A 13106-nucleotide genomic window follows, 5' to 3' on the forward strand; every position below is an offset into this window, starting at 1 on the left:
ATAATTAGATTTTATTACATAACACTGGTTTGTATTAGACTGTCCAGGTCTGTAAAGGCGGTTTTAATCTTTATCCAACTCCATTGATCATGAATATTCATAAAATATTATTTGATATGGTTTGTACAGTCGGCCATTGAAATAAAAAAATGTTTATAACACATATAATAACTACTAATAAAACATTTGTATCAGGAAATGGTGGTTACGGATGTATATATGTGTCAGGGACTTGAGCGTTTACAGTCGTGACTGTAGAACTACAAGTGATCCCAGGACTCCCCCGGTGACTCTCTTGCATTGTGCACTCTTTGGCTCCGCTGCTTAGCAACAAACATTAGCGAGCTAGCCAGCTGCCTGTTAGCTGCTCTCATGCGCAGCGTAGTTAGCCAGGAACGTAGGCTCGCCGATAGATAGCAATGCATTTCCAATTCCGTAAATGGCAAAGATTTTCCTCGGCTCTCGACGTTGAGTAAACTTTATCTGTCGTTTTGAAGCGGAACAAGAAAAAAAACGTTGCCTCTGTCTGTGCTCCCATTAGACGGAATTCACTACAGCGAACGGAGCAGAGGGTTATTTTTCTCTGGGAAAAGTAGCTAACCTTAGCTCGGTAACCTTAGCACCGGAGTCACTAGCGTCTCCTCTTGCCACGGAGAAGAGCAGAGGGAGGCTGTAGATATGTGATTGTGGGTTAGCTTGCTAAATAGCTCATCTACTGTCGGCGGATGAGCTCATTTTACAGGTAAGAAACTGCCCACTTCTTTCTGTTGGCTAGTTGTTTTTTTTTTTATTCTCCTTCTTGACTAGCACCTTTTGCTTCAGCCAGACCACACCAACAGCTGCTCAGCACTTAAACACCCTCCTGTCAGCTATTCAACAGGTCGTATCTTGACCGAGGCAAAGGGGGTCTGATTTAGGGGAAGAAACAAGAATGAAAAGTTGACTTAAAACTTAACCCCTCATGCACTTTGTAAATACTACATATAGCAACAATAAACCTTGAGAGATTGGATTAGCTTAGTTACATGTCATGGAACTATCATGTTTTTATTCTGCCTCTGCCCTAAACGTTGCCTTAAACGGTGCCCCGCCTTGAGGCCTGGACAAAGTAACGGTGAGCCGGTGAAGATGACTCACTTTTCTGGCAGGGGAGGTGAATTATCTTCTACACACTTAAGGGAATTCAGATCGGTCGGACTGTGTGCATTATAATGCGTAGCGCGCCCTGGTACCATGTTTCTGATTCCCTCTAATATCTGTAGAATATGTATCTCCAGTATGAATGGGATCATCTGATTGTATGTGGGGAAAATATGATACCCACATGACCCTGGATGTAGATCATGATGTAGTCAAGGGAAATAACATGTTTAATTGGGTTAGTTGGTGCTTATGATGGAGAGCTGTCATTGTCAACTGGAAATTATTGTTGGGATGTGTGATTCATTATATGCATTATTAGATTGTTCCAGGCTTTGCATAGAAAATGTGAGGTATAAACCATGATCACAGTGATAAAGAGTGTATATCTGCCCCACAATGTTAATAACGTTAAGAGCATTATACTTCAATTTTCACCCACCATTTCCCAAAATGCATCATGTTGTTCTGTGGTCTGTGCTGTACGCCACAATGCAACAGAGTGAACGTAGCCAGCGTCATGACCTTTTGCTTTGACTGACTGCTTTGATTTAAACTAGAGGTCTAGAAATTATTACACTGAGATATGGGAAAGCTACAAATGTGTAACTTGACTTGTAAATCTAAGTGGAATGAAAGAAAGGAGTCACGATCCTTCAGTCAACATGTCAACTAATGATATGTCAGAGGTGAAATCCAAATTCAGAATAATTATGATGCTGTAAATAAGTGAAAAAAATTCCTGTCAAAAGAAGAGCAGGCTGCTTTATTTTAAGCCATTTGTTGCCTGGATGTTGTGATAACTGATGCATCACGCAGCTCAATTATAGTTGATGAATAATATCTTCTCCTGCCTTACATATTGTGACTCAAATTCAGACAGGCTGTTGGACACCACAGCCACGCAGTAAGTTGTCAGCATCCACTGAGAACAGCTTTCCCACAATATGTTGTTTAGCATTGCACTCGGCCGCTGCCCGCATATAGCTGTGGAAGGCTCAGTTGCCATGTGGAGTCTCCTGCTTTCAGTGCTAATGGAAGAATAAACATGCTGCGCCGCTGCTCCGCTCAAGTTGCCTGTAAAATTTACATCCGTTAGTTCAATGTGCATGCATAATAGTTTAAAAGATAACTGCAGCCATTGTGGAAGAGAAGTCATTTATTAGAGTGCAATGAAATTTGCGTCGTAAGCTGTAGCGCTGAAACTAATTTCATTTTAAATCTGACGAGCTTCAAAAGTTGCAATGGAACACTTTGGAGTTCTGACTGTTTGCTATAAAAAGCAATTGTCAGGCATTGCTTTAGGTTCTGATCATTTGAGATGTTATTTTTTCACGATTTTGATATATACAAAACAAATGAATTGAAAATCCAATTAAACACAGACAACAAAAAACAACTGTTGTAGCTCTAGTAATGTGAGTATCTCTCTAAGCTGAGTGCTACTAGGTAATTCAATAAAACTGGAGTTCTCTTAGCACCCTAATCGAACCAGTTTCTTCAGTATTTGTACCTGGGAAAAGTACTACATTGGGATGATTTAAAAGAAACGAGATGTCGCTTATAATCTGTTATTAATGTTAGTAGGTTTTTGTTGTTGTTGTTTTTAAAGTTAGACACTCTTGTTGAATATTGAAGTAGGTAAAAATCTGATTCTAAGCTAGACTGTAACAGCTTTCGTACAGTAACTAACTGCCATTTATTAAAAAACTTGACACTGAGCATGTTTGTGTAACTATTAAATAACTCTCACTGACATGAGGGCTTCATATTAAACCAAATCAGAAAGTGTTAAATGTTCGAGTTGCACTAATGCTACCTCTGTTGGATGTGATTTGTATATAGCAACATGTGTCACAGACAGTTTTATTTATCTTATGCTTTCAGTTGGTGTATGTGTTGGTGTCACATCACTTGAAACTACCCAGGCAGAGTGGAACTGAGGAAACCAGCCAGACGTCGCCACCATGTTGGAGGAGGACATGGAAGTTGCCATCAAAGTGGTGGTGGTCGGCAATGGAGCTGTTGGCAAGTCCAGTATGATTCAACGTTACTGCAAGGGCATTTTCACCAAGGACTACAAGAAGACTATTGGAGTGGACTTTCTGGAGAGGCAGATACTGTAAGCAATTTGTTTCATAGAAGTCAGTGACATCAGTTACAGCCTATATTTAAAGTCAATGCAGGGCTCTGTTTAGCCAGTTTAGCCATTTGGTGCAACTGTTTTTCCAAAGTTGACAAATGACACATAACTGCACTGTATCTGATAAGCGTTCCTTTTTTTTTTAAAAATTTACTTTTTGGCATGTTTGCCTTTATTGAATGGTTTGTGGTTAAGAGACAGACGAGAAATATTGTATGAAACAGACCAGTATGACTTCTAACTCAGCTGGAATCAACTGTTCTTTGGACAGTAACGCAAAATGTCTTTAATAGTCTTTAAAGGTACAGGTCTTGCCAAAAGTACATGATAACAACAAGACTAATGTGGCATGCTGGGTAGGATATTCTGATAGTAGAGGAATAGTTTTTATTCATTACCTTCTCATTGTTTTAGTGTAAATGACGAAGAGGTGCGACTAATGCTGTGGGACACTGCCGGCCAGGAGGAGTTTGATGCCATTACTAAGGCCTACTACCGGGGTAAGAGCCCACCGCTATAACAAATATAACACTGCTGCTTTGGATCACTGGCTTGATATTGGCCACAGATTTCATGGTTAACTGGCAGCATCTTTTGTTGACTCAGTGCCGTTACAGTCTCCAGGAGGATGAATAATGCATCATATTTTTTAATCAAAATCGATTAAGTGATTTTTGAAAGATTTAACAGCTTGAAAACATGAACCGCTCGTGTGTGTTCTTGCATTTCAGGAGCCCAGGCGTGTGTGCTCGTCTTCTCTACCACAGATAGGGAGTCGTTTCAAGCTATTGACAGCTGGAGAGAGAAAGTGGAAGCAGAAGTTGGAGATATTCCTACGGTTCTGGTGCAAAACAAAATTGACCTCCTGGAAGAGACTGTTATAAAAAAGTAAGCAATTGATTCTCTGGAGCAGTAAAGCAGTTGAGTGTTGGGGACAAATGGCAATGGCTGTAAATAGTAATATTAGTATTATAACTTACTAGAAATTTGTATTTTCTTTATTTGCATTGCAGTGAGGAGGCAGAAGCTTTGGCTAAAAGGCTGAAGCTGAGATTTTATCGGGCTTCAGTGAAAGAGGACCTTAACGTCAACGAGGGTGGGTAGCTGAAAATGTGAACAACTGTTGTAACATATCATCATGCTGGATGCTACTATCATAACATTTCTGCTGGTTCTCTGTTCTTAGTGTTTAAGTACTTAGCTGAAAAGTACCTTCAGCGACTCAAACAGCAAACAGCAGAGGAGACGGAGGTGGTTCATACAACAAGCAATAAAATAGGTAAGGAACCTTTCTTCTCATCACCTCCTACAAGGTGTGTCGGAAAAGTTCCAGGACTGGTGTCACAAAAGATATATTTCAAATCCAAACTACAAGTTTTCCCCTTTGAAGTAAACCCCCTGGAGTCTAACGCACTTTCCCAGGTATGCACTCCTGGAAGGATTCTTCCGGGATCCTCCGCACCTCTGTCATCACAGCCATCTTGATGTCGTCCATGTCTTCAAAACGGGTTCCCTTGATGAGCCCCTTGAGCTTGGGAAAGAGTAAAAAAATCACATGGTGCCAGGTGGGGTGAGTAGGGAGGTTGCTCCAGCACGGCAATGTTCTTCTCAGCCAGGAACTATCGGATGCTCAGGGCAATGTGAGCAGGCGTGTTGTCATGGTGAAGCAGCCACGACTTGTCCTGGTTCATCGTCTGAAGGGGAAAACTCGTAGTTTGCAGTTTGGCTTTGAAATATATCTTTTGTGACACTAGTCCTGGAACTTTTCTGACACACCTCGTATGCTACTTTTTAAGTGTTTTTTCTTAGTATGGCTACATTACTCAAACATGTTGTTTCTCCATAGGTGTTTTTAATACCACAAGTAGTAATGTCCACAACCAGAGCTCCAGCAACGGCAGAGAAGTCATCACTTTGCGACCTAACAAACAGAGAACCAAGAAGAATAAAAATCCTTTTGGAAGTTGCAGCCTACTCTAGAGTAAATATAATTCTAGTGACTGACTATTATTTCTAAGATTGATCATAGTTGTATTCCATGGAGGTAGCCACAGTTAGAGACCAAAGCCCACACAGACTGGGAAACACTACACTATACTACATTAATAACCTGATGTTTAATCTGTATCCTGAGTTATTTCCCCACATTGGTGGTTATATTTCCTTTGATTCAGCCTTGGTTCCTCATCAGTGATCTGCGCACAAAACCTGTCAACCTTTGTACACACTTGGTTTCTCCTTGTGGTTGCCTTAAGAAACAGCAACAGCTGCAGCAACAGTATATTGTGTCATGAAATAAACCATTGCAGTGCCGTTCAAAAGGGGCATGTTCAGAACCACGTGGAGATAGCATAGATAGTAGGACAGCTGATTGTTACAAAATATAGCGTCAAGAACGACTTCGCCTGAGATGAGAATAAGTTCGGTTCAATTTAGCAAAACAAAATGACAAACTTACACAACCAGTTGTATCTAAGTGCAATGGTAAACTCAGCTTTCTTGAGTCGGTTGCAAAAACTTGTCCACGTCTTGGCACGGCCATTTTTGCACCCTGCCATTGTTGCAATCCATGACGTCGATTGCATGAGTTGAGTTATTCCTAATGTACTCAGCGACTGTCATTTTAATGTTTGTCTTTTTGCGTTTCTTGTGAACCGCTCATCCAAATGCCTTCACACTCAACACTGCAGTTCCTTGGCTCCTCAGCAACACACCCGCCGAGTGTGAGGTAGATTGGATAAACGGTTGTGGAGAAACACAAAGAACAGACACTTACGAAGGCATCTTCATTTATTCGTGAGATGATGCCCCAAACAATGTAAGTTATGCCTCTAAGTGCAGGTGGATTTTCCCCCAATTACAGAGGTGTTTTGTAATACAACTTGAAACTTTCATCAAAATATTTAACATCAAAGGTTGCACTCTTACTCTGTATAAAAAAGAAAAAAAAATTGCTCCTGTACATGATTTTTAAAGTCACTCATTCGTGTGTTTGACATTTCAACTGTGCAATATGTTTGCATGTATTATAAAAGATACGCAGATTATTTTGTCCCATATTTTTCTAACCGTCAACAGAATATGGTTCAAACTATACTGTTTATCCTATCGAATCCAGAGTTAGATGCATAAGTATTTTTGTACGAAGCACAAAAGTGTTGAATGATATCTTGTGCCAAATTTTCCTCTTTCTGAGCTGTGCTTAAATGTAAACATTGCAGTGATTTGGATGTAACATGAAATTGATAGAATGTGCTCCTATGTATAACCAAATATCAATAACCACTGACACAAAAATGACTCCTTTGTATGTCTGCTTACACTCCGTTTATTTACAGATTTAGTAACCAGCTTGTTTCTGATGTGAAACACAAGTTTAATTAATCATACTCTTCTGTTTGAATCATAGTATTCAAGTTTTAATCAGTTATAGTTCTTGGGTTTTGATTGCAATTGTTTACATTTTGCATTCTGTTTACGTCGGTACACATTTGAGCTCACTAGTTCGCCTCAGAGTTAATCTTTACTACCTACAGTACACATTCAGATTCTATAATATTTCTAACATTTCATACACTAAATATGGTGCAAGATTATTTTAGGCTTGGCTTGTGTAGTTTCTTAATAATTTCTACATTGTAAATATCATCGTGCTCCTTTTTTGATTGGAAAAAAAAGGAGAAGGAGTGGGGGGCACAGAGTTGGAAAGCCTGTGGTTTGGAGTCTTGGGCAGAATGTAAACCAATACTCTCTGAAGGTGTTACAAGCAGCTGGCTGTCAGAACTGGATATTTTAACTCTTGAAATGCTTGTGTGTGCCTGAATATGCAAGAAAATGTAAGTTTCTTCTCACTACATCAGGGTACTCCCTAAAAGATCCCCTCAAACGAATGCTCAGTCTTCAATACAGCTAGCTGTGAACTCTGTCATTTGCCTTGTCTGCCTCAAGCCTTTTTTTTTTTTCTTTTTCAAAACTCATTATCTGGAGAACACTGGTTTACCAAGCACAAAGAAATATGTGGTGATGTGTAGAAGTCTTATATTAAAATCTGCTGTCAGAAATGATTAATATTTCCTAGTTAAAATTTATACGGAATAAGAATACACAGAACATTCGCTGCATGTTTTTTTGTCTTTCTAAAAAATATTTGTAACTGATCCTTGATATGAGTTCAGATGGGACTGAATTAATTCATTTCATTCACTTAAGTCTGTTGTAAAAATTCCAAAAGGTGCTCAAAATGTGTTCCACAGATAAACCATTGGTACTAAGATTGTGTCACATCTCAAGCTTCCTTATTTGGTTGTATGTAAACTGTGCTGTTTTGAAAAAAAGAAAAGAAAAGAAAGTGGCATAACTTTAATGCATGCAAGCCTTTTTTTTTTTTTCTCTCCACATCAGTGAATGTCCAACCATGGTTGCAATGCCTCGTCTATGTTTACATTCTCCCCCTTTGACTACCAGTAAGAATTTTAGTCCCTGCTCTGGCTGTTTGTTTATAATTGCCTGCACAGTAAAATCTGTAAATAATTATTTCTCAACTTTCTCTTATTTGTAACATTGTGTTTACCTTGTCTTTTTGCGGTTTGACGGAATGGATTTAGCGCACTTTATCATTAAGATGGCATATAATCTTAAAGAATCATAAGTTAAAACTAACCATACTTAAGTGCTGTCACTCAGGTGTAAAAGAAAAAAAAATCGTGTCTTACTTTTCTTCTACTTTTTTTTCTTTTTTACATGACTTCGCAAACCAGTTTCACACATTTAGACTGACGAACCAACGATGCTTTCAGTATGTAACAGAACTCGTTTTGCTTTTTACGGTTGCAAATGTATCACAACCCGAAGTGTGCTGCACAACTGCTCACCCGATGTTGTGTTTGGGAGGTAATGTTTGATGGCGATCTGACATTAATAAATAAAACTTTACTTTTTTCTTTGGCATCCATTGTGTGATTTCATGTAATACATTCCTGCCGCTACAATCTTTCAACCAAAAAAATTTACATCGAAACCGTGTTACTTCGATGCGGTTGGTCAGAGATAACAAGACCAACAGAGACCAGAGATGACATCAGAAGTGTAAATAATGTTGCTAAAAGATCGTGTTGTCTGCGTCAGTTGCCTTTTTTAAAGTTAATAAGTAGCTAAGATGGGTAGCACAGTACAGTTTTGCACTTGGAAGCAGTAGTTTGACCAAAAAAGTCGTCCCTCGTACTAACTTTTTCAAGACCTTTCAACCACACGTTAAATTGTCCCTCATTAGAGTTTGCTCAAACTCAGTCCACTTAGGAAGAACACTGACAGAGTAGATTTTATCTATTTATTTATACTTTAGTGTCAAACTTATTGAGGGTAGCACTTGCTTTTTTAACATTGTTCTGTCTTTACATAAAAATGTATTTAATACCAACATACAGTCTATAGACCAGCCTGAGTAAAGGCACTTGCTTTTCCTACTGTATTTGTGTGAAAGTAAAAGTAAGAATAATAATTTAGGCTTTTGGAGTTTATGTATAGAAAGTCCTCTGAAAGCCAATCAGGGTAATCACATAAATTGGCATGAGCATGTGTCTCCCAGGGCTGCAAGGTGGCAAGAAGGTTGCTGGTTCGCGTCCCGGTGAGGACACCTGGGATCTTTCTGCGTGGAGTTTGCATGTTCTTCCCGTGCAGCGTGGGTTCTCTCCGGGTTCTCCGGCTTCCTCCCACAGTCCAAAAAACCTGTTCCGGTTAATTGGTGATTCTAAATTGTCCGTAGGTGTGAATGTGAGTGTTCTTGGTTGTCTGTCTCTAAGTGTAGCCCTGTGATAGACTGGTGACCTGTCCAGGCTGTCCTCTGCCTTCACCCTAAGTTGGCTGGGATAGACTCCAGCCCTCCCGTGACCCCAGTGAGGATTAAGCGGTGTATAGATAATGGATGGATGGATGGATGGATGGATGTGTCTCCCAGGGATGTTAGACTAGAAGATCAATTGAAAGATATTGACATAACTACTTTTTAAAGAATATTTTTTTTTAAATGGTGCTTTAAAGACAAAACTTTTCGATGGCTCCATCAGCAACCACACCATTTTTAAGTAACTTAACAGGATGCTGGATAGCCTGGAGTTAATGAACCAATAGCAGCCTGTTTTCAGGGTAAAAAACAAAAAAAAAGAAAACACTCAATTTAAGAAAATATTCTGATGAAATATAGGTCACAAGAAAAACAAAAGCCTTTGTCCATGTTTCTATGATCTTGACTACTGATAGTATAAGCACAGATGTAATGATCTAATATGGCAATAAGCTACCCTTGACATATTCAAAGATGTCTCTGTTTAACACTTTTTAGATGATGTGCTTTTTATTCACTTTTTTGACAGAAAAAAAAAAAACTACTTTGTGCAAATATGAATCCACAGCTTGATGTGACTTGTGTTGTCTTCACACAAAGAGGTAGTGCACACCCAAAATCCTTACTAAGTGCCTCATTTAAAATGTGAGGCAATGAAACAGAAAAAGACACTCCATCATTGTTGTCTGTCAAAGTCGATAAACCAGCGTGAGCAATCTGGTGATCTAGAGCAGGCATATTCTTGTATTTGGATACTTGTTTCAGATGTCAAAATAAATCGCTTCCACCTGGCAGAGAAACGTCGATAGGCTGTTTTTCACGCTGTTGTATCACCTAAAACTTGGCAGACTATCTACTGACACATTTATAGGCACTTAATTATAAGCTGATAATCAGAACTGGATTTTCTGAGAAACTGTGAGCGAACCTCCAATGAAGCAATGTGTCTTTTTCTGTTTTATTTAAGTGTATGTGAACACACAGTGTACTGAGTATATACATTAAACAATCAATATTAAGTAGGTAAATGGAAAAGACAATATCTGAAGGTAAAACGTGGTCTTTTTTGCTTTAAGGTTCAACATCATTGTGTTTTTCCCAAAGGACCTTTTCTAGCTGCTACTACTGTGGAGTCCTTCCGAAAGTTAGTACAGAATTACAACAGCTTTCAGTGAGGTTAGTGGTATTCAAGACACATTTCATGTATTAGGTGACGAGTCTTATTGACCGCCGTTGGCTTCTGTGTGCTCAAGTTTTTGATGATCCATAATCTTGATGTTCTTATCGGCATTTTCAACGTTCCTCATCAAAGTCTCCAGCCTCCGCTTGATCTTCTTCTGGTCCTCCAGAGCACAGCTGATCACGATGGCCTGAAACTTCTGGTCTATGGGAACTGGCTGCGCCTCGGTCACACAGGCAGCGTGCAGAGCCCGCAGCTGCTGCCGACCACTGTCCATGTCTTCCAGTAGCTTCTTCACGATTTCGTCTATTATAGACGTGGCCCTGCGCAGCGCGTCCTCCTGCTGGGAGTTTCTGATCGTACCAACAGAGATCTCCACAGTAAGTGTCCGGCCCATCAGACGGTTTGCAGTCAAACTTAACTCTTCTCTCTCCCCTGGAAGACAAGGAATCAATGCAAGATCTTTAGAAACTGATTTACAACTCAGGAGTTGGGTACAATATTAACAACATCTAACTTATTTCTTGGAGAAGTACAAGAACTCAGTGTTGCCTAATGGCACAAAGAGCCTAGATTCAGATCCTTGCCCTTGTTTGTGTTGTGTAGAGTTTCCAAGTTCTTGTTAGTGTTCAGCTCTTCTACAATCCAGGGACAGACTATGGTGACTGTAACTGTACTGATGTATGGTGAATCCAGGCCAGATTTGATGTAGTTTAACAATAGAACGATCATAACTTGTGAAACTTATGTTCTTTTTAAAACAAAAATGGAGTCATAATCTTGAGGTGTTGATTCTGTTCAACATATATGTGTTATTTTATACTGCATTATGTTCTATTTTGGGGCTGCAAGGTGGCTCTGTGGTTCGCACCGTCGCCTCACAGCTAGAAGATCCCTGGTTCGTGTCCTGGTTAGGATGCCAGGGATCTTTCTGCGTGGAGTTTGCATGTTCTCTCCGGCTTCCTCCCACAGTCCAAAAACATGTTGAGGTTAATTGGTGATTCTAAATTGTCCATAGGTGTGATAGCTGCGATAGACTGGCGACCTGTCCAGGGTGTCCCCTGCCTTCACCCTGAGTCAGCTGGGATTGTATTCTTGTCTGTGCCAAGTTTAACCTCCTGTATTGTATGTGCAACACTATTAAAAAGACTACTGTACTGATGTGTGCAAGACGTAACATCAGTAGTTGTGTGGAAACAAAAATTAGAATGCATATTAAAAGACATTACAATTCAGTCCCTTAATATACAGGTTAAATGGGGAAAAAACAAAATTCAAATGTGAGCCCAATTCATGTAAACTTGTACCTGGGTGGAACACAACAACTATCATGTTGCCCTGTATTTTTTTCCTCCCTCCAAATCCCCTGAGTTCTTTAAGCATCACCACCCAAACACTGAGCAGATCTGAAAGCATAACCTCACCGGATCACAATGTTACAGTGACATCAGATCAGCTTAAAAAAAAAAGGGAAGGAAGAAAGAAAGAAAACATATAAATTCAAAACACAGCAATGAGGCTACTCTGCATGCTGCTTCTTTATAGTTTCATCCAGCAGTATGCGACTGTTGCTCGTGTTGTAGGAGTGAAAACAGCCTCACCGGCGCAGATGTTGCGCATTTCTTGACTGTTCTGAACGGACTGAATCATTTCCAGGATGCACTCCCTTTCCTGCTCCATGGCCGATGCTGCCTCGCGTAAAGCCTCCACCCTGACAGAGAGAGACACAGTTTAATGCCATCCATTTACAACCACATCCTCTTCTCCTTGTAAAACTAATGGGCTGCTATTATCATGAGGTAATGAGTGAAGTAACCGTTATAAATCCATGGACGCGATATAAAAGGGGATATTTCCACCAGAACGACTCCCTACTGATCATTTCACATGTTTTCCACAACCACTTTCTTCCTTCTGCTTATGAAATGTAACATCAGATATAAAACATGGGAGCACACGGCCATAGTAACGCACAGAAGCGACGGTGCGCTAAACAGTGAACATAACGCACATGGGAAGGCCTGTTACCGGACTATACCTCATTTCCAGCTGATCCAAACTTTCCAGCAGTTGTCCCGAGCGATCTGCCATAGACAGAGTCCTGCTGAACTTGCTGCAGACAGTTTCGTTCATCTTCGCCTGTATTTTTGCCTGAGCCATGATGATTACGCGCTCGTTGTGGTGATCCGTGCCGGAGACTTAAATCCTACGTGCGGCCGACGCTCCGAGCTGTCCAGCTGACTGCAGATCGTCCGGCTGCAGCAGCGCCCCTGGGAGAACATTTCCTAACATGGGCTGCTACTTCCTTCACGCGCTCCTCGTAGAAGTTTCCCGAGGAGACCAGAAGTTGCGGTGCCCAACATGGGGTCCGTGGACCCCCCAGAGGGTCCCCGAGGACGGGCATGGGGTCCACAGAAAGACTTTGATAAAAGCTGCACACTTATGTTTATTTCTAATATCTACATCTGAGGTTATTTACGACTGAGCTTAAATAAACATGGATCTACACAGTCAGGTTTGGGAAAAAAATCTAAGTGGACTTTGGATTTTAAGTTTTAAAACAAACAAAAAGCTCATAAATGTCCTTCAAAAATCTTCTGGGTGTCAGAGATTTTTGTATCATTAAACTTTATAGCTGAAATTCTTTGCACTTTGATCCATTCTTAATACAATCTAATGCTAAAAAATAAATGATCAGTGACAAGAATATTATAAAGACTGTAAATGATTCTGTATAAATTGCTCAAGGTTCTGTAATCTAATGACTACATAAAATCAGTCTCCCTCGTCAGTAGCGCCTGACC

The 13106-nt window shown here is 40.1% G+C and overlaps 2 protein-coding genes across 2 annotated transcripts; one reads left to right on the forward strand and one right to left on the reverse strand.

The window, feature by feature from the left end:
* The first annotated feature begins 367 nt into the window (after positions 1 to 367).
* On the forward strand, positions 368 to 8230 carry rab23 (RAB23, member RAS oncogene family). The gene is made up of 7 exons (XM_008294010.1): positions 368 to 742; positions 3028 to 3262; positions 3698 to 3783; positions 4015 to 4171; positions 4297 to 4379; positions 4470 to 4562; positions 5130 to 8230. The coding sequence occupies exons 2-7, from the start codon at positions 3108 to 3110 to the stop codon at positions 5261 to 5263; spliced, it is 708 nt and encodes a 235-aa protein (XP_008292232.1). The 5' UTR covers positions 368 to 742; positions 3028 to 3107; the 3' UTR covers positions 5264 to 8230.
* A 1383-nt stretch (positions 8231 to 9613) lies between these two features.
* Positions 9614 to 12577, reverse strand: bag2 (BCL2 associated athanogene 2). Its single transcript, XM_008294011.1, has 3 exons — positions 12341 to 12577; positions 11904 to 12013; positions 9614 to 10737 (listed from the first exon to the last, which is right to left on the reverse strand). The coding sequence occupies exons 1-3, from the start codon at positions 12460 to 12462 to the stop codon at positions 10343 to 10345; spliced, it is 627 nt and encodes a 208-aa protein (XP_008292233.1). The 5' UTR covers positions 12463 to 12577; the 3' UTR covers positions 9614 to 10342.
* Between the last annotated feature and the right edge of the window lie 529 nt (positions 12578 to 13106).

This window comes from Stegastes partitus, unplaced genomic scaffold (assembly GCF_000690725.1).
Source record: "Stegastes partitus isolate 25-593 unplaced genomic scaffold, Stegastes_partitus-1.0.2 Scaffold929, whole genome shotgun sequence".
NCBI lineage: Eukaryota > Metazoa > Chordata > Actinopteri > Pomacentridae > Stegastes > Stegastes partitus.